General features: G+C 40.4%; 1 protein-coding gene across 1 annotated transcript in view; it reads right to left on the reverse strand.

Moving 5' to 3' along the window:
- NSMAF (neutral sphingomyelinase activation associated factor) overlaps positions 1-21620 on the reverse strand; it is a 61934-nt gene that overhangs the window by 35607 nt on the left and 4707 nt on the right. The window contains exons 2-5 of the mRNA XM_061123352.1: positions 10130-10219; positions 4876-4954; positions 4710-4777; positions 4597-4633 (exon numbers count right to left, since the gene is read on the reverse strand). Coding sequence (XP_060979335.1) covers positions 4597-4633; positions 4710-4777; positions 4876-4954; positions 10130-10219 — 274 coding nt within the window. The remainder of the gene's footprint in view (positions 1-4596; positions 4634-4709; positions 4778-4875; positions 4955-10129; positions 10220-21620) is intronic.

Raw genomic sequence — 21620 nt, forward strand, 5'->3', positions numbered from 1 at the left:
CTTCTTTATTTTACCAGCAAAAGAATATATGGAAGCAAAGCTCTCTAAAGCCCAAAGAACCATAACATATTTCTAAAGCACTGTGACCTGGTAAGGAAGCAAAAACAACAACAACAACACACACAGATTTTATTTTCTTGGTTGTGCAGTTAACCCAGGAAACTTAATACTTGAAAGAGTAGCTTATGTCTAGTTGCCCCTTGATATAATATAGCTGATTTTGAGCTTGATATGAGGCATCTTACATAAACTATTGAAAGACAATAGAAAGATTTTACTTCTAGGTTTATTGAAATTATATTAAAATGGATACTTTTATAATAGAAACCACACTTCCAATTTAAAACCTACTTGCTCCTTTCAAGATATGGACTTTCCAGAATAAAGCCACAGTATAGAATGATACTGTAGTAATAATGAGAATACAGCTGTGGGCCAGAATTATCAATAATGGTGTTCCTTCCCCAAAGTAAGAGATGGTGGTAACTGCTTTCATTTATGCCAGGTCAAAATTAACAGACATTCTAAAATTAATAGAGCCATGGAAGGCAGACCTAGAACATCACGTACCCTGATATCTCCCAGCTTTCATAAAATAATTTTCAATACACATTAAAAAGGGCCATGAACAAGAGGGCTGTGTGATCTGAAAACCACCGGGAGGCTCTCTGTTCCAGACTATTCACCCCATGAAACTCAAGGCTTTGAGTCAAGTCCTGAAGTGAAGAAACCTCTATATCTGTTTCCCATGGCTTTTCCTGCATTTCACAGAAAGATACTTTTCTTTGAACACTTCAAGGATCTGGGGCTCTGCAGAGGGGAGGCAACCCTGATCTCCTCTCTCCCTTCCATTTTCAAGGTGAAGAAGGTGAGATTCACAGCAAAAAGACAGGGCTAATGGGCTTCCCAGGTGGCTCAGTGGTAAAGAATCCACCTGCCAATGCAGGAGATCCCTGGGCTGGGAAGATCCCCAGAGAAGGAAATGGCAACGCACTCCAGTATTCTTGCCTAGAGAATCCCATGGGCAGAGGAGCCTGGTGGCCTGCCATCTATGGGGTCACCAAGAGTAGGACACGACTTAGCGACTAAACAACAAAAATGAGCTCTACTCTCAAAAATTTTTAAAAATCCACAGGTGAATTAAGTACAGCTGGCCCCTGAACAACATGGGCATGAACCACTTGGGTCCACTTACATGTGGACTGTTTTCAATAAATACATTGGAAAATTCTGTGGAGATTTCAGACAATTGGAAAGATGAACTGCATAGACTAGAAATATCAGAAAAATTAAGACATAAGTATGTCATGAGTACATATAAATGTATGTAGATACTAGTCTATCATATCATTTACAACCATAAAACATACATGAATCTATTATAAAAAGTTAATTTTTTTTTATCACAACTCAATGCGCAAACTTCCAGACCAGACGTGGCACCAACTGGAGAGAAAATGTAAATAACTATACAGAGATGCAGCGTGAAGTCACAGCGCTCCCTCACGGCAGCTCACACTGCACCACGGCCACAGCTTCCCAGCCACCCCCTATGCTGAGGACAAGTGTTGAGAGTAACCTCAAAAGGCCACAGGATACTATTCATCCCCCTGTGAACAGCCATCTCTGCAGTAAACTGTGCATGGCAGTGAAAAGTGGTTTCTCCTGGTTCTTGTGCATCTTTCATCGTGTTCAGCGTCAGATCGTAAACCTTGAATAACACCGCGGGACCCACACGAAGTGCCACTGGTGATGCTGGCAGTGGTCCAGAGAAGCCGAGAAAAGTCATGACACCACAAGCAAGAGCAGAGCTACTCGATGTATACCGCTGATTGAGCTGAGTCCACAGCTGTGGCTGCCACAGTGTCAAGATAAATGGATCCTGCATTAAGGACCATTGTGGAAAGGAAAAGGAAATTCATGAAGCAGTCACGCAGCTACCCTGCAGGCAGGAGAACCTGGCACTTTCTGTGAAATACTTCTTTATCTCATGTTGAAAATGCAGCTTTTATGTGGGTGCAGGATTGCTGTAAGAAAGCCACGCCTATAGATGAATATGAAGTCATCACATGACAACTTAAAGCCAAAGGAAGGTGAAGGAGCTAAAGCTGGAGAACTTAATGCCAGCAAAGGATGGTTTGATAATTTTAGAAAGAGGTTTGGCTTTAAAAATGTCAAGATAACAGGAAAAGCAGCTTCTGCCAACCAAGAGGCAGCAGATGAGCTCCCAGACAGCACAAGTAATATCTGAGGAGAACAGTATCTGCCTGGACAGGTTTTTACTGCAGATGAAAGTGCCCTCTTCTGGGGGTGGGTGGGGTGGGTGAGCAGGGAATTCACAAAGGACATTCATTAGGAAGGAAGAGAAGTGAGGACCAGGAGTTAATATGGCAGGCTGAGATAGGCCAAGTCTGCTGTTTTGCACAAGTGCAGTGGAGTTGATGACCAGGACTGCCCTGATCTATAAAGCTGCTGACCTCTAGCCTTGAAGAGAAGAGATGCCCACAGCTGCCGTCTTTAGGCTGCACAGCAGGAGGGCCTAGACAGCATGAACCCTTTTCTTGGATTGGTTCCATTGATACTTTGTCCCATCGATGCAGTCAGGAAGTATTTTGCCAGTAAGGGACTACTCTTTAACATTTTTTTTTAATTGGACAATACCCCGGCCACCTAGAACCATGAGTTCAACACCAAAGCTGTCAAAGTGGTCTACTTGCCCCAAAACACAGTGTCTCTAATTGAGACTCGAGATCAAGGGGTCATAAGAACCTTTAAGATTAAGTGTACACGGTACTCTCTATGGAAAGGGCGGTCAGTGCTGTGGAAGAGAATGCTGATGGCCAGAACATCATGAGAGTCTGTGAGGACTGCACCACTGAAGATGCCACGGTTGTTACAGAAGAAGCCATAAAAGCCATCAAGCTGAAAACCATACATTCCTGCCAGAGAAGACTGTTCAGATGCTGTGCATGACCACTCAGCATTTATGACAGAGCCAATCAGATTATGGATATGGCCAAAAAGTAGGGGGCTGAAACGTTTCGAGACATGGATCTCAGAGAAATTCAAGGACTAATGGACACCGTGCCAGAGGAGAGAAGAGAGGACAGCCTGATGCAGATGAGTGCTCCCAGACCAGAGCCGGACGTTGAGGGAGGAGAAGCAGTGAGTGCCAGATAATAAACTAATGTTAAGACAACCGAGCAGAAGGTTCTGATTTTTTATTTTTTCCTGCTTTTTGGCTTCTTTTACAACATGGACCCTTCTACGACACAGGCGCTGAAACCAAAGCAAAGTGAGGAAGAAGGATGGGTATGTATAGTAACATTTTTAGAGAAATAAAAAAGCAGAAAAAGAAATTATGATGTATTTCTGTAAATTTAAACTGAATGTGCCTGCCTTTCTTGCACCCCCCACCCACCCACCTCCTCCACCCCTTCCCTCCTCTGCCCCCGAGACAGCAAGATCAAACCCTGCCTTCCCCCTCCTGGCTCAGCATGAAGACAGATGACAAGGATGAAGACCTCTGTGATGATCCATTTCTACTTAATGACTAGCAGTCACCCTGCTATGCAGTTACTCACTTGTAAACAGATGACAAACTTCCAGTATTGATAAACCCAGTACATACTGCAAACGTGCTTTCTCTTCCTTATGATTTTCTTAATAACCTTTTTAAACTCACTGTATTGTATGAATACAAATACAATACATACATACAAAATGCGTTAATCAACCATTTATGATCCCCTAGAGGAGGAAATGGCAACTCACTCCAGTATTCTTGCCTGAAAAATCCCATGGACAGAGGAGCCTGGTGGGCTATTGTCCATGGGGTCACAAAGAGTGGTATGCAACTAAGCACGTGTCATCAGTAATGCACCATTAGGCTATTTGTAGTGGTTAGGCTTTGGGGGAGTCAAAAGTTATACATGAGTTTTTAACTTTGTTGGAGGTTGTTGGTGACCTGAACTTTTGCTTTACTCAAGGGTCAGGTGTGTATATCAGGAGAAAAAACATGTTCTAATTTATCTCTGTACAGCCAGTGTCAACACAGTGCTGGATGCAAAAATCTATACTGAGTAAACATGAAATGAATAAAAAGTCACGACTCCAAGCTTTATAATTAAACAAGGCTACACAACCCGAGTCACGCCTGGGTTGCCATCACGAGTCAACTTGAGCTCATTGAAGCAGTAGGCACTGGCCTCCCACGTCCTAAATGGTGACGAGGCTACAGGAGAAGCTGTGAGTCCATTACCTCAACCCTCACACACTGTCAGGACCTCCTAAGGGCAAACCCACAGCCAGCAGGTAACACACACACACTCACCTACCTACCTGAGGAATGTTAAGGATCTCAGCAGGGATCACACTTTTTAAAACATATTTCCCATTGACCAAATTTTAGAAGAATTTAAACATCTTTTCCAGCGGTCTTCATTTGAGACTTGTACAAATAATTTCATTATTCTAAAAAAAAGTGTGTATATGGGAGCCCATACATACACACACACACATACATATATAATGTACGTATTTATTCATTTAAATGTTCATTCAGGTTAGAAAAAATATTTACTAGGTGCTCCTTACCTGGCTGAAAATGAGTGAAATCGCCCCAGATACTGTCCTAAAAATGCAGATAAAAGTCATTAAATATATATATTTGGTAGAAGTAAAGTCAAACAGTTGCTACAGTGACATACTTGGCAAAGTGTCTATTGGCTTCATTTCCTCCATGTTTTCCTATTTTTATACAATCCCTCAAAGGAATCTGTATAAAATTGAGAGAGAGAAATGTTATAAAAATAAGGCAAGGTAAAATGTACACAAATATAGGGCTATTTCTCTTCACATTGAAAGTGTGTTTACCTTAATGATGGGTTGGGATATTGCATCTGGTTCAAAAATAACTGATTTTGAACATATTTTTAAGGAGCCTCTGATTTTCCTAGAGATAAAGTACAAAGGGATATTATTAATGAACATAACAGAAGTCACAGAAGAATCATAACCCATTTTAACTAGCACGTAGATGACTAAAGCATCAACTAATAAAAGATCAAAGACAAAGGTATGAAAGGTTAGACAACATAGCAAAATAATTATCCTCATCTCCTCAAGAAAATAACCCTGAATATTCACTGGAAGGACTGATGCTGAAGTTCCAATACTTTGGGCACCTGATATGAAGAGCCTACTCCCTGGAAAAGACTGTGATTCTGGGAAAGATTGAAGGCAAGAGGAGAAGCGGGCAGCAGAGGGTGGTTAGATGGCATCACCGACTCAGTGGATAGGAATGTGAGCAGACTCTGGGGGACAGTGGAGGACAGAAGAGTTCACTGTGCTACATAACAGTCCATGAGGTTGCCCAGAGCTGACACGACTTAGCAACTAAGCAACAACCATCGCCTCCTCCCTAGAGGTTAAAGAAACTCCACGTGTTGTAATACAGTCTCACTGGCTGAGAACTGTCCCGGGTATTTCACTCATTATCACTTCACTTGGTCCTCACAACTACGTGCAATTTTCTGATCCTTAAGAAACACAGATTCCATCCTGTCTGTGGTTAATTCTTTTGACTTTGAATTTCCTACATCTTAAACACCTATTCAGAAGACCATACTGTAACCCTAATCCTTTTTAAACCTGACATTGATTAGGCAAGGGATTTTTTTCCTTATTTATAATCATGGAAAAATAACAGTTTGAATTTAGCATATAAAATGCTTTTAGTGGTGATTCTGGGGTACATAGGAATTCAGGGCAAAATTGTTTCTATGAGAATAAGCAATTTTAAAGAGGATCTACCTACTACTATAATACCAAATACATCAGCTGTCGACCATTTTTCTCCTTTCCTGGAACATGGATAAGGCTCCAGTGAGTCTGGGGGGACACCTGCCTGAGTATGCTAGAGGCCAGTGTGCCTCACTAGCCTGAAGCCAATAAAAAGCTACACTTCATTGTCTTTTATTGACTGAATGACTTTTATTAATGATCAGACCAAGGCAATAACTTATTATGTAATCAGAACACAGGTTAAGAAATGATGGGAAAAAAGAAAACTTTTAAAAAAACATCTTAGTTTCCAAGACTATATTTTGTTTACAAGGAAAGCTCCATGGGTTTTTTTTTTTTTAATTACTTGTATGACATTTGGGCTCCAAATGTCCAGTCATTCCTTGGTGTCCTAGTGAACCCTTCTCACTCTGCCCATCCCAGGGGTCTCTTAATTGAAGCAATTATTTTACTTGGATTTTAGAAAGACCCACCTGCTCTCCCTGTCCCTGTATCCCCTCCCTGAGTCAATTATTCTACCAAACACTGTCACATTCTTCCTGGCTTACAAAAATGCCAATGGCTTCCTAGCCCACAGGATAAAGCCCCATCACAATCTGAGAAAGGCCTGCCTCTGTGTACACATGTATATGTAACCAAATGGATGAGAAGGCTCATGGTAAAGTCCATGATACAATCTGCAATTTTTCTTCCTCAAAGGATCTTTTAAATGTTGATTTTTATATCATTTTTTCCATGCTGTTAACTGCATTTACTTCTCTAACACCCTAAATTACCTAATAATAACTTAAGTACTTTTAAGGCAAAAGCTAAAGAAATGCAAATGGAACAGAAAACTCCCAAGTACCAATCCACTAGGTTTCTGCAGCTGTTAAGATGCAGTCATTCCTGTTTTGTATCTAACACCCCAGAACCCTACTGAATTTTAGATAAATTCCCAGACCTCCTATACTTCATCTGCTGTGTTGCGCTCAGTCACATCGCCTCTTTGTGACCCCATGGACTGTAGCCCACCAGGTTCTCCTGTCCATCAGATTCTCCAGGCAAGAGTACTGGAGTGGGTTGCCATTTCCTTCTCCAATACTTCGTCTAAACATACTTTAACATGAATCTCTCAAGTCCTTCAATAAATGACCATCATTACATATCTACAAAAAATAATAATTCCTTAATGTCATCCGGGATAAAGCCAGGGTTCAAATCTATTTCATAACTGTTTTTTATAGTTGGTTTGTTCAAAGCCCACATTTCCTTTAGCCAATATGTCTCCTAATATCTCTTAATCTAAGACAGTGTTCATTTCCCCACTTTAAGGACTTTGCTAAACGCGTTTCTGTGGTTTTCATCTATCCCACTTCCTTTATGTCAGAGGCAGTGCACATGTACTGCCCTCATATCAGGAGGCCCCAGTGGGTTTAATGCACCTTGACACGTGCATTAAAATATTTCTCAGCAGCTTTTCACCTGCTGGTTTAGCAGCCACTGAGGCGTATGTCTAGATTAGGGATTAGCAAACTTTTTCAGTAAAGAGCCAGAGAGCAAATATTTTTTACTTTGTGGGCCATTTGGTATCTGTCTCTATTCAGCTCTATTTCCCTGTTGTCGCAGAAAACCAACCAGATACAAGATGTAAACAAGTGGGCGTGACTGCATTCCAATGAAACTTTATTTAAAAAAACAAGTGGCAGCCAGATATGACCATAGTCTGTCGATCCCTGATTCACTAGGGACGGAATTTTTTTTTTTTTTGGGGGTGGGATTGAAATTTTTAACAATCCTTCAGTGTTTGCTATCTAGAATTTATCAACAATGAACAGCTTTAATTATGTATGATTTGGTCACCCTGAAGTACAATTTGTACAAGGAAAGCAGGAAAAATGCTTGATCTTTTTATCAAGTTTTAGAAAAAGGAGTCGGTGTTCTACAGTCCTTTGAAGGTAAATGATATACACACACACATATATATGTATGAAACTATTTATATTATATATATACATATCATTATGAACTCATGGAGTTGAGCCCTTCTGGTACATTCCAATCCCCTATAGTCATTCTTTTTTAATGCTCAATCTGCTCCATTTTTTTTTTTTTGCCCCACTTTTCGGGATGGCCTTGTGCCCTTTTAATTCAGTATGCAATCGTTTTTGATACTTTTCCTTACCTGCCAGGATAACAAGATGTTCCACCAGGCTCACCTCCCTCACATTTCCTGCCCCTCACTTAGACTCAGGCACTTCCCCAAAGAGCCCTCATTCCTTTCACTGGAGAGAGGCATTCACAGGTGGCTCACTGCTACTGAGCCACTTCTAGGTCTTTTCAGAAGGCAGAGCTAGAAACTACTTTCTTTTAAAAGAAAAGCATATGACTCTATATAAGCATTACCAATTCAAATCAAAGATCCCAAGGTTTTTACTTAACACCTTTAATATTAGAACTATATCTCCTTTATACTGAAAATCTTGATCTTGGCACTTTGCTTTATCTAATTGCATAAAATTGTGTGCATAAAAGAGTTCCAAAATAATACAAAAATACTTAATATTACTACTAAACAATTTACAACTTTTTTTTGCAATTTGTCCTCAACTGAAAATATATTTCACCAGAGACACAAATTATTGTGTTGTGAAGTTGATTAAAACAATTCTTTTCTGTGATTAATCCTCCAGCTTTATATTTAGTTAGGTTCATTTGTTTCATTTTCTTTTTAATTTTTAGAATTTTCTGCTTCTCCTGAAATTTAATAAAGAAATAAATTCTATATTGCATATAAATATTCCTATGGTTCCAAAAACAGAGCTATAAAAAAAGTTACATTCAGAGTAGTCTAGCTGTCATCTCGGTATTATCCCCTGATCCCTCCTTTTTCTATGTAGATGACCATTTCCATTAGCTTTTCACTTATGCTTTAAAATATACATATATTTAACTTTTAAAAATATAATCAACATAACTTTCCCATTCTTATATGAAAGATGGCATCCAACACAAAATATTCTTCCCTTGCATTTTTCACTTAATATGTGTTGGAGAAAAATCTACAGTGACACACAGAACTTCATTCCTTTGTTAATAAATAATACTCTGGCATGTGGTCATTCCATAAGTTCTTCAGTCACCCACTCAACTGTTTCCAGCATCTTGCTATTACAAGTAGTACTACAATAAATAATCTAGTACATGTGTCCATTTATATACTTTCTAGTGCATCTCTGCATCTCTGAGGTAGTTTCCTACAAGTAGCATTGCTAGATCAATAGGATAATATACATGCAATATTGCTAAATATTACCAAATTCACTTCCATGGAACTGTACTATTTCAACCTAATAATAACTTGAAAATTACAAAAACAGCTTTCAGTTTGCTTGCTTATATTTGTGCTTCAATAATGTACCAATGTATTCAATTTTAAGCAGGACATTATTATGACAGAGAGCAGAGGAGCATTGGGAGAATAAAAGGTATGAAATTAGAGAAAAAAAAATATGTTCAAAATTCTAGAGGTAAAAAAGCAAGGTTCTACTTTCAATTAGAAAAATAATTATCTAATATAATTGAATGCCAAGGAAACAGATATGCCCAAACGTATCAAACAAAAAACTAAGTGAGTTTCATTTTGGCTTGTATTTAAACAAATACTGCACAGTTTTGATTTAAACAAAAACTACATGAAGAATTAATGTTTTTGAACTGTGGTATTGGAGAAGACTCTTGAGAGTCCCTTGGACTGCAAGGAGATCTAACCAGTCAATCCTAAAGGAAATCAGTCCCAAATATTCATTGGAAGGACTGATGCTGAAGCTGAAACTCCAATACTTTGGCCACCTGAAGCAAAGAACTGACTCATTGGAAAAGACCCTGATGCTGTGAAAGATTGAAGGCAGGAGGAGAAGGGGACGACAGAGGATGAGATGGTTGGATGGCATCACTGACTCGTTGAGTAAGCTCTGGGAGTTGGTATTGGACATGGAAGTCTGGCGTGCTGCAGTCCATGGGGTCGCAAAGAGTCGGACACGACTGAGCAACTGAACTGAACTAGACACGGTTTTGATCCTTTCAGGAATAAAGGATATTTCATTTTTAAAACGGTAAAGAGTAAAGTGTTTATCTAATACCAAAGCATGTTCTAAATTGTAGCCCATAGTTGTAAATGACAAGCCAAGAGAATTAACAGATACATTTTAGTTAATTCAAAGTTGGCATTTTAAACCAAAAAAAAACCCCACAAAACTTCATTATATACTTTTGCACACAGTTTTCAAAGGGTGTGGCCAAAGACAACAGAAAAATCTAAGTCTGCAGAGAAACTCCTCCTTACCTTTCCTTCTGGCTGCCCTTGTGCTGAATGTGATGAGCCGTGTGCTGTTCAAAGTAGTACTCCTCCAAGTTAAGCAGGAGCAAGGAAAATCTACATTTGGGGAGAAAAAAAAAGGTCAGGTTAATTTTTTTAACATATTAAGAAAGCAGAATATTTTATACGTGTTCCCAAAGTGTTTTCCATTTATTACATCAAAAAAGACTTATTAACTGTGTACCATGTGCCAGGTATGCCTCTCCATCCAGAAAGACCTGTCTAGCTATGCCAAAAATAAAACTGTTTTGTTGCTCAGTCACCAAGTCATGTCTGACTCTTTGCGATCCCATGGACTGTAGCCTACCAGGCTCCTCTCTGCATGGAATTTCCCAAGTAAGAATACTGGAGTGGGCTGCTATTTCCTTCTCCAAATTTGTTTACCAAGTGGATCTATTATTTCTTTACAGAAACTCCAAATTTCAAGAAACAAAACTTGTTCTTGCCTGAACAAAGCTCGGAGCCTTCCCACCTACAGAGTTCTGGTCCTCTGTTCCCTGTGACTGCACCCTGGGCTTCTGGCCCACACACACCACTCCAGCGACATGAATCAGGGGTGGGTGGGTGCCTCTTGCTACTCTCACAAGACCACAAGCCTCTGAGAGGTAAATCTTTAGATATTCCTCTGTACTCACTGGAAAAGACCCTGATGCTGAGAAAGGTTGAAGGCGGGAGGAGAAAGGGACGACAGAGGATGAGATGGTTGGATGGCATCACCGACTCAATGGACATGAGTTTGAGCAGACTCTGGGAGAGAGTGAAGGCCAGGGAAGCCCGGCGTGCTGCAGTCCTTGGGGTTGCAAAGAGTTGGACACGACTGAGTGACTCAACAACCAACCTAATGCTTGCACAATGACTATGTCACAGATAAGATAAGCAAGTTGAAACTGAATGGGATTGAAAAATAGTTCCTTTTAAAGTTTGAAGTGCTTTTTTAAAAACAAAGCATTAGCGAAAAGTATTATTTAGCTGTATGGCCACAGAACCAAACACATGGCAAAGAACTGGAAGCAACGGTTTTGTTTTGTGGGAAGGACCCGGAAACACCAACGGCGCCCAGAGTTACAGGGAGAGACAGGTTTGCATGGAAACGTGGCACTGGAGCTGGGTCTTGAATGTAAGAGCGAAAGACATCTAGATTAAATTTGGCAGAACAGATCTCTAGATTAAATATGGCAGAATAGAACCTAGATTAAATATGCAGAATAGACCTCTAGATTAAATACAGCAGAATAAATATGTATGGTTTATTTCTGCTCCCTCTGGAAATAACAATACAATGTAAACAAAGGTATTTTTTAAATAGTAAAAAGCCATAGACTACAGAAAATTGGAGAGGCGTACAAGCAAGTGAGAGAGAACAGTAAGTTTGTGAGCAACAGACAGTGAAAGTGAACAGACAGCAGATGGCGGAATTAGCAGTGACCAGAAACCAGAAGAGCTGATGCCACCAGAGAAGGCACCAATCAGGAGAAAACCAGAAGTTCCAGGACTACAGGAGTAAGGTAGCAAGAAGGCAGGGATGACGCCAAGGTGATGTTCAAAGTCCAAATGAGGCTAGTCACCCAGATTCCTCCCCTGAAGTCCTCCCGACACAGTTTTTGAATAACAAAAGTAAAAAAAGGGGCTTCAAACTAGACATCAAGCACAGTGCGGAGCATGAGAAGAAGGTGGTTACAGAAAAATCAGGAAGACACATAAAACTCCAAGTAGCAGTCTGGTGGATTATCTTCGGAAAAACCTAGTCCTAGAGAAAAGACCCATGGGATGAAAGAACATCATCCCACACTGAAGCCCAGCAAAAGAGGCCTGCCCACAGGAATTACATGCTTCACCCTTAAATATAAGACACCCAAGATTACCAGCTTCCAGTGTGGAAGAAATAGACCAAGCAAGCAGAAGAACACAACTTGAAGGACTAGAAATGATATACAGAAAAAAAGGTCCAAAGACTTTAATTAATATCCTTACAAAGAAGAAATTATATCCATAAACCAAGATATGGCTCACTTAAAAATTTTGAACCAACAGAAAAATAACTCATAAACTAAAAATAATGACAGCAGGAACCAGCTCTACCATCACAACAGGCAACTTTTATTGGGCTGTTCTACACTGTAAAATCCATGAACAAGAATTAACCATAGGCTAAACTCCCAGAGCTCAGTGTAAAATGCTCACTATTAGTACCTACTGTGAATTTCAATACGATCACAGAAGTTAGGATTGCTAGGAACATCCTCTGATGCATCAGGTAATTTCCAGGAAGGTATAAATCAGAGAGATAGTTACTAAGTACCCTGCCCCTTACCTTTAGCATCTTAATGAGCTGAAATGCGTTGCTTGGGCTGCAGCTAGGCAACCCTTCCTCCTCCTCCTTCACCTCCCCACTTCTCTTAGAGAGAGGGTAAAATAAAATAAGTATTTGTCAATAAGACAATGGCATAATTTTGTTGCTGTGTAGCACAAGCAGCCTTCATAAACAGCCAGCTTTTCCATACAAATAAGATAGAATCGTATCTTTAATATTGTTAAAATGTCATACTAGCCAAATGTCTATACCAGCCAAAGCGATTTACATATTCAGTGTTATCCCTAGCAAACTCTCAACGGCAATTACTGCAGAAATAGAAAAAAAAAAATCCTAAAATTCATACAGAATCAGAAAGCTAAAATAATTGAGAATAAAAAACAAAGCTGGAAGTCTCACAGTTCCTGTATGAAAAGATATTACAAAGCTACAGTACTAAAACAATGTGGTACTGACATGTAGACCAGAGGAACAGAAAGGAGCGCTCAGAAATACTCTCGTATTGATCGGGTCTTCGACAAGGGACCAAGGTCACACAATAGGGAAAGAACTGTCTCTTCAACAAATGGAAATCTGGGTATTGACATACAAAAGAACGATCCTGAACCTTTCAATATATATATAAAAAATCAACTCAAAATTAATTAAAGGCCTAATTTTAAGACCTGAAATTATAAAACTCCAGGAGAAAACATAAGTGGAATGCTTCATGACACTGGATTTGGCAATGATTTCTTGGCTATGACACAGCAAGCACAACAAAAGCAAAAATAGATAAGTGTAACCACATCCGACCTCTGTGACACGGAAGTATGACTACTACTCTGCAGCAAAGAAAACAACCAACAAAGTGAGGTGGAGGGATTTCCCTGGGGGTCCAGTGGCTAAGACTCCATGCTCCCAATGCAGGGGGCCTGGGTTCCATCCCCAGTCAGGGAACTAGATTTCACGTGCTGGAACCAAGACCCAGTACAGCCCAATACTAACAAAGTGAGAAGGCAACCTACAAAACTGGAGAAAATATTTGCAAACCATATATCTCATAACGAGTTAATATTGAGAACATATAAAGAACTCCTACAACTCAACAAAAATTAAACTAAAAAATGGGCAAAGGTCTTAAATAGACACTTGTCCAGAGAAGATATGCAAATAGCCCCGTGTATAAAAAAGATATTGAACATCACTATTCATCAGGACACTGCAAATCAAAATCTCATACACTATTACAAAATAACAAACACTGGTGAGGATGTGGAGAAATTGCTGGTGGAATTGTGAAATGATGCAGCTGCTATGGAAAACAGTACAGAGGTTCCTCAAAAAATTAAAGATAGAACGATCATGTTGAGGTTCCCTCTGGTGGGCAGATGACTCCTATCCTCCCTCCCAGCCTCACAGATTCATGCATCTCTCACCACCCGCTTCTTTGTTGTTGTTGTTTAGTCACTCGGTTCTGTCCGACTCTTTGTGACCCCACAGACTGTAGCCCACCAGGCTCCTCTGTCCATGGAATTTCCCAGCCAAGAATACTGGAGTGGGTTGCCACTTCCCTCTCCACCTGCTTCTTTAACTACTCTTTAGTCCTTCCAAGTCATCTAATTGCTCTAGCAACCAGGGTATGTGTATCGACTCCTATTAATTAAAAGGCTTGGCTTCTAATGCTCCATGCCTAGAGCCAGAATCAAAAGCACAATGAGGTATCACCTCACGTGGCTCAGAATGGCCATCATCAAAAAGTCTACACATAACAAATGCAGGAGAGAGTGTGTGGAGAAAAGGGAACCCTCCAACACTGTTGGTGGGAATGTAAACTGGTACAACTACTATGGAGAACAGTATGGAGGTTCCTTAAAAAACTAAAAATAGAACTACCATACAACCCAGCAATCCCAACCCTGGAAACATATCTGGAGAAAACTATAATTTGAAAAGATACACACACACACCAATGTTCATTGCAGCACTATTTACAACAGCCAAGACACAGAAGCAACCTGAATGTCCATCAACAAGAGGAATGGATAAAGAAGATGTGGTACATGTATACAGTGGAACATAACTCAGCCATAAAAAAGAATCAAGTGCCATTTGCAGCGACATGGATGGACCTAGAGATTATCATATAAAGTAAGTCAGAAAGACAAATGCCATATATGAATCAAATATGGAATTTAATTTTTTTAAATGATATAAATAAACTTATTTACAAAGTAGGAACAGAGAGTCAGATTTTGAAAACAAGCTTATGGCAACCAAAGGAGTAAGGCTGGGTAGGAGGGATAAATCAGGAGCTTGGGATTAACATAACACATGACTATATAGAAAATAGATAACCAACAAGGACCTGATATATAACACAGGGAACTCTACTCAGTAACCTATGTAGGAAAAGAATCTGAAAAAGAAGTAATATATCTTTATGCATAATTGAATCACTTAGCTGTACACCTGAAACTAATACAACAGTGTAAATCAACTATATTCCAAACATTTAAAAAATAAAAATAGAACTACCCTATGACCCAAGAGTCACACTTATGAATACAGTGTGAACATATCAGAGATATTTGCATATCCATGTTCACTACAGCATTATTCACAATAGCCAAGAGATAGAAGCAATCTAAGTATCTGTTGATGGATGGGTGGGTAAAGAAAATGAGGCATATACATACAGTAAAATATTTTTTGGCCTTAAAAAAAAAAGAAGGAAGTCTTGTCACATGCTACAACATGCAGGAACCTTGAAGGCACTGCTCCAGGTGAAATAGATCAGTCACAAAAAGACAAATACCACATTGCTCCAGTTATCTAAGTATCTAAAGTAGTCAAACTCTCAAAGAAAACAAAATGGTGGTTGTCAGGAGCTGTGGGGAAAGGACAGAGCTTCAGTTTTGCAAGATTTGAAAGTTCTGGAGATTTGCCACACAACACATGAACATACTTAATGCTACTATACTGTGACTTAAAACTGTAAATACTTAAGTAAAAAAATAGTAAATCTTAGGTGTTTTTTATAAAAGGGTTTTTTAATTTTTTTTATTTTGTTGAAGTATGTGGGTTTTTTGGCCAATAAAAATATCACATCAGGTACTAAGAACTAAAGACATTATTTTGGTAAATAATTTATATCCTCCTTAATGTACCAATATGCCTATTTTGTAAGAAATGTAAAACACATGATGAAAGAATATAACTAAATCGCATTATTCAAAGTTAAAGGATTAAGAAACCTTTCAGTTTTCCTTTTTACTGAAGTGTTCAATTATACCTGCTTGAGAATTTTTGTATGTAAAAATTATCACCATAAATTTACACTGTGTTTTGAACAATGATTTTCAAACTGCATTCCATGGAGTAAAAGTTTCCATGCTTTAAAAAGAACCTAAAAACCCTTTTATAATTTCATGATCTCAGCCATTAGTTTTATATCAGTATAACAGACTATAAATTCTTTCTTTAGGAGACCCTGGGTCCTGCTCCTGGGTGTTCCTTAGTTCAATCCATGTTTCCAGAGCTGTAGTGGCGTTTTCTGTAGATAAATTGACTCATTCGGCAACTGAACTTTCCTGAAAAAGATTCTGGCCCATCCTCATAAAACATCCTGCTCAACACTTAACCAGCAACGTAAAACAAGTTGACTGCGGGCAGCCCTGAGAGCTGAGGCTGCATTCACAGCTGCTCAATGGTTGTTCAACACTCCACTGACAAAGAGTCTTCAGAATGGAGCCCGAAGATTTTGCCGGTCAATTTTCTAGGTTGGAGATGTTGAGAAGGGAAAATGTGCCAGCTCACGTTAGGAGTGTGTTCACGGCCGCCTGTCCTCTACTTGCATCTTTACTCTGAACACCTCAACACGATCCTTGGATGTAGCCAGACTGTAGGGACCCCACTACCTACCTGGAGAGCTGGCTTAACTAACTTGAGCATTTCTTAAAATGGCCTCTGAAACAAGAAATGAAATTAAGGGGTGATCCAGTGGTTAGGGCTCCATGATTCCACTGCAGGGGGCACAAGTACAAGGAATGAAATGAAGAAAATGTTGAACAGACGAGGGCGAGAACATAGTTCTGGGACCCACTGTTAGAAATGTGCCCCCAATGATGTACATTTGACAGCAACCTCTGAAAAAATGAATCTTACTCCACCTAACTCTATGAATGTCAATTTCTCCTTTCTCAATTCTGCTATTAACACAAAAGGAAAGCTTACTCTGCCAAAATTCAGCTGAACTAAATCTACTCCATTTTGCCAACCCACCAGTCAGAACTCTGTCAAGAGATTAGATTAGTGTTAGATGACTTCATAGCGAGTTTATGCTGCAGATGGGTGACTACTTCCTCTTCAGTTTATAAATAATCTGTCTAATCTGAAAGAATACTAAACCTGTGTTTCTCAAGGTCTTTCAGTTTCTTCACCAAGGGTCACAGCCCTGGGAGCAGGCTTCCAGGAGGGTTCTCTACACCACCGAGAAGATAAAGGTAGAGAGAGTTTGAAGGAACAAACAACAGGAAATCCAGATGAATGCTTGATTACTGTTGTCTCTAGCAGGGCTTCTCATGCTTTAATTATCTGGGGATCTTGTCAACAGGCAGATTCTGATGCAGGAGATCTGATAGGAGCCTGAGACTCTGCATTTGCTAACAGGCTCCCAGACAGAGCTGATGGGATAGCCACAGACCACACTTAGTGTAACAAGGTACTAATCTCCATGAACGAGGCTTGGAGCATTCCTGAATTGCTCTAAATATCAAAGATACCATAAAAACAAGCACTGACCCAGGATGTAAAACAGGAGCAGCATGCTGCGGTGGAAAGGGGGCTGGACTGGATCTGAGGACATTTGCTTTAGGCTCAGCACCCCCATGTCGTGGCTACTGGACTCTCGGTAAACCACTTTGCTTTCTCAAGCCTCCAACTATAAAGTGAGGGACAGGGAGCTACAGCTTAGATGACCTCAAAAGTCCTTTCTTAACCAGTGGGTTCATAGATTTACTAAATAAACTTGTGTTTAAAGAATCATCAGGAATTCCATTTCAGGCATCATGGCAGATTAAATGTCCAAAGAAACAATCTCAATACAGAGCCTCTAAAACTGCTAGATTACTGAAACTTCACACGCTTGGCTGAGGCAATGGAAACATAAGGGAAGGTCTTGGAAGAGAGAAACCAAGAAGTCAGCAAGGCACCGGAGGAGGCTTTTCCCAGCTGTCTGAGCAGCAGAGCCTGAATCCAGGAGGGGACTGAGATGGGGAGAGGGAAGGAACAGAAAAGGCTAGGGTCCCTAAAGTAACAGCCTCTAAGGGTAAATATCCGTTGGATCATAGAAAAAGCAAGAGAATACCAGAAAAACATCTGCTTTATTGACTACGTGAAAGCCTTTGACTGTGTAGATCACAACCAACTGTGGAAAATTCTTCAAGAAATGGGAATACCAGACCACCTTACCTGCCTCCTGAGAAATCTATATGCAGGTCAAGAAGCAACAGTTAGAACCAGACATGGAACAACAGACTGGTTCCAAACTGGGAAAGGAGTACGTCAAGGCTGTATATTGTCACTCTGCTCACTTAACTTATATGAGTACATCATGCAAAATGCCAGGCTCGATGGAGCACAAGCTGGAATCAAGATTGCCAGAAGAAATATCAATAACCTAAGATACGCAGATGACACCACCCTTATGGCAGAAATGAAGAGGAACTAAAGAGCCTCTTGATGAAAGTGAAAGAGGAGAGTGAAAAAGCTGGCTTAAAACTCAACATTCAAAAAACTAAGATCATGGCAACTGGTCTCATCATTCCATTGTTTCCCTATCTATTTGCCATGAAAACAGTGAAAGACTTTATTTTGGGGGGGGGGGGGGCTCCAAAATCACTAGAGAAAGTGATTGCAGCCATGAAATTAAAAGACGCTTGCCCCTTGGAAGAAAAGCTATGACCAACATAGACAGCATATTAAAAGGCAGAGACATTACTTGGCCAACAAAGGTCCATCTAGTCAAAGCTATGGTTTTTCCAGTAGTCATGTATGGATGTGAGAGTTGGATCATAAAGAAAGTTGAGCGCCGAAGAATTGATGCTTCTGAACTGTGGTTTTGGAGAAGGTTCTTGAGAGTCCCTTAGACAGCAAGGAGATCAAACCAGGCAACCCTAAAGGAAATCAGTCCTGAATATTCATTGGGAGGATTGAAGCTGAAGCTGAAACTCCAATACTTTGTCTACCTGATGCGAAGAACTGACTCATTTGAAAAGACCCTGATGCTGGGAAAGATTGAAGGCAGGAGGAGAGGGGATGAGAGAGGATGAGATGGTTGGATGGCATCACTGACTTGATGGACATGAGTTTGAGCAAGCTCTGCAAGCTGGTGGGAAGCCCTGGACAGGGAAGCCTGGCGTGCTGTAGTCCATGGGGTCGCAAAGAGTTGGACACGACCGAGCAACTGAACTGAACTGAGGGTGAAAATAAAAAACCACCCACCCTACCTTCCCAGAGGGATATGGCAGGACCTTGGCCCCGGGCAGGGGACAAAGTAAGTCTTCTTTACAGCTGAGACTACAAGCCTGCCTTAAGACACATTAGGGCTAGAATTCACACTACCTACTGAGCCCAGTAACACTCAGAGCAAACCAGTATTGTCTCTCCCCCAACCCCAGGCACATACACATGCAAACACTCTCTGGAAAAACACTCATTAAACCGAGATTTCCAAAAATAAACTCAAAGAGGCCACCATCAAAAACCATTAAACAAACGAAGACGTAAAATGACTAAATGAAGGTCAGTACAAGCAGCAGACCACTCGTCAAACCTGTAAAGTCTACAGTTAATTTATTTTCTGCATCTGATCATTACAATAGTGCTTAGTCTCTCAGTCGTGTCTGACTCTGCAACCCCGTGGACTGTAGTCCTCCAGGCTCCTCTGTTCATGGGATTTCCCAGGCATGAATACTGGAGTGGGTTGCCGCTTCCTTCTCCAGGGGAACTTTCCAAGCCAGGGATTGAACCTGGGTCCTCTGGCATTATAGGCAGATTCATTACCATCTGATGGGCTTCCCTGGTAGCTCAGACGGTAAAGCGTCTGCCTACCATGTGGGAGATCCAGGTTCGATCCCTGGGTCAGGAAGATCCCCTGGAGAAGAAAATGGGAACCCACTCCAGTACTCTTGCCTGGAGCCTGGTAAGCTACAGTCCATGGGGTCGCAAAGAGTCAGACACGACTGAGAGACTTCACTTCACTTTACCATCTGAGCCACCAGGGAAGCCCGATCGTTACAAGAATAAGTTAAAAGAAATAGGACATCAAAAACACAAAGGAACAGACTTTTATAAAAAATGACCAAGGCAGCTGTAAGTGAGCCAAATGAAATTAGGAATTTAAAAATATAGTAAGTGAAATTAGGGAATTCCTGGGTGTCCAGTGGTTAGGACTCGGCACTTTCACCGCCAAGGGCCTGAGTTCAACCACTGGTTGGGGAACTAAGATCCCATAAGCCACACAGGGAAGCCAAAAACAGAAAAAAAAAGAAAAAAGAAAAAAAGTGAAATTAAAACTTTAGTGCAAATAAGGCAACTAGTGAAAAAGTTGTAAGATGGATTAAAATAACCTACATGCAACACAGAAAAATCAAGATACATTTTAAATAGTTGTTATGAGAGATTAGGGGCTTAAGGAGTGACAATAAGCAATATTCCCCGAGCTGAAGATTTAGCTACAAATTTTCCAAAACTATTCCAGTTTGAGGAGCCTCAATTAGCAGAGATGAACAGAAGGAGGTGTCTATGCAGACAAACCCCAAAACAGTACAAAGAAAAGACCTTACAAGCAGCCAGAGAAAGGGCAGATTCCTAACAAATAATGAAACTTGAACAACAGGGGTGCGTTGCAGGCTAATCTCCCCAAATAGAAGGTGGCCCCCCACAAAGCTCCACTGAAACCTGCCCTGGTCTTGTGTTACTGGCAACAGTCTGGATCAACAAGGCTTGCACTCCGGTGTCTTAATCATGCCGGAGAAAGTGCTGGAAGCCCCCTAACCGTGTTTACAGATATACAAACCCAGACCTCATCCACTGCGTCATGCAGACTCAAGTTCGAGGCTGAGACAGCCCCTGAGCAAGCCAGCGGAGGGGCCAGGCCAACCCACAGCCACTAAAATTGCATGGGACCTGGAGAGCAAGGCTCCATCACAGCTTAACAATCCCTCTGTATCCTGGCCCTCGGTCACCCCACGGGGCCCAGGTTCCTCATGGTGAAGCCTGACCCTGCCGGGGGCTAAGAGCCACACCCAGAGGGCAGGGACACAGGTTACTGATCTATCTGTACTTTGTTGGGTCTTCCCTCCCCCATCCCATGTTGCTCCAACAAGTTGCATGCATAGTACAGGATCTTCAAAATGCTGAGAGAATTAAACAACCAGCAAAATTGATTTTCAAAACAAGGGCCACATAGGGGCACATTCAGACAGACAAAAACAGACATAGTTTACTATCATCAGACCCCAACAGAGGAACTTCTCAAGGACATTCTTCAGGAGAGAGAAAATTCTGCAGGGAAGATACATGTAAGAAGAAATGCCAAGACACTGATAAATACTCATGTAAACTATACAGGTATTAACAAGACAATGATACTGTCTGATTAAAATATAGATTGCAAACACTGGACCATAACATACTATAATTTAAAATGGGACAAAAGGAGCTAAGTGTCCCAAGGTCCTTATATTGTTAGGAAGGAGGGTAAAAAGAATGACTGGCCTCAGACCTTAAGTTAAACATAAATGTTAAAATTTCAAGGAAAAGCAGTAGAAAAACCAGAAACAGACTATATAACTGCCACATTCTTCAGGAAAAATGAAAAGGGAACAAGGAGATCTTGCTAGTTAATCCAAGAAAAGGAAAAAATAAGACAAAATTAAGAAGTAAAAATGATTCCAAATATATCTGCAATATTAATAAATGTAAGTGGGCCAATCTGTCAAGAAATATAAGAATAAAAAGTTCAGCTACAAACTATAAGAAATAAGCTTAAAATCTAAGGATAAGAAAAGTTGGAAGTAAAAGAATGAAAACATATGTAATGCAAACAACCCAAAGAAAAATATAGCTACATTAATATCAGACAAAATAGAAAAAAAATATTAC

Source organism: Dama dama, chromosome 21, assembly GCF_033118175.1.
Source record: "Dama dama isolate Ldn47 chromosome 21, ASM3311817v1, whole genome shotgun sequence".
Classification (NCBI taxonomy): Eukaryota; Metazoa; Chordata; class Mammalia; order Artiodactyla; family Cervidae; genus Dama; species Dama dama.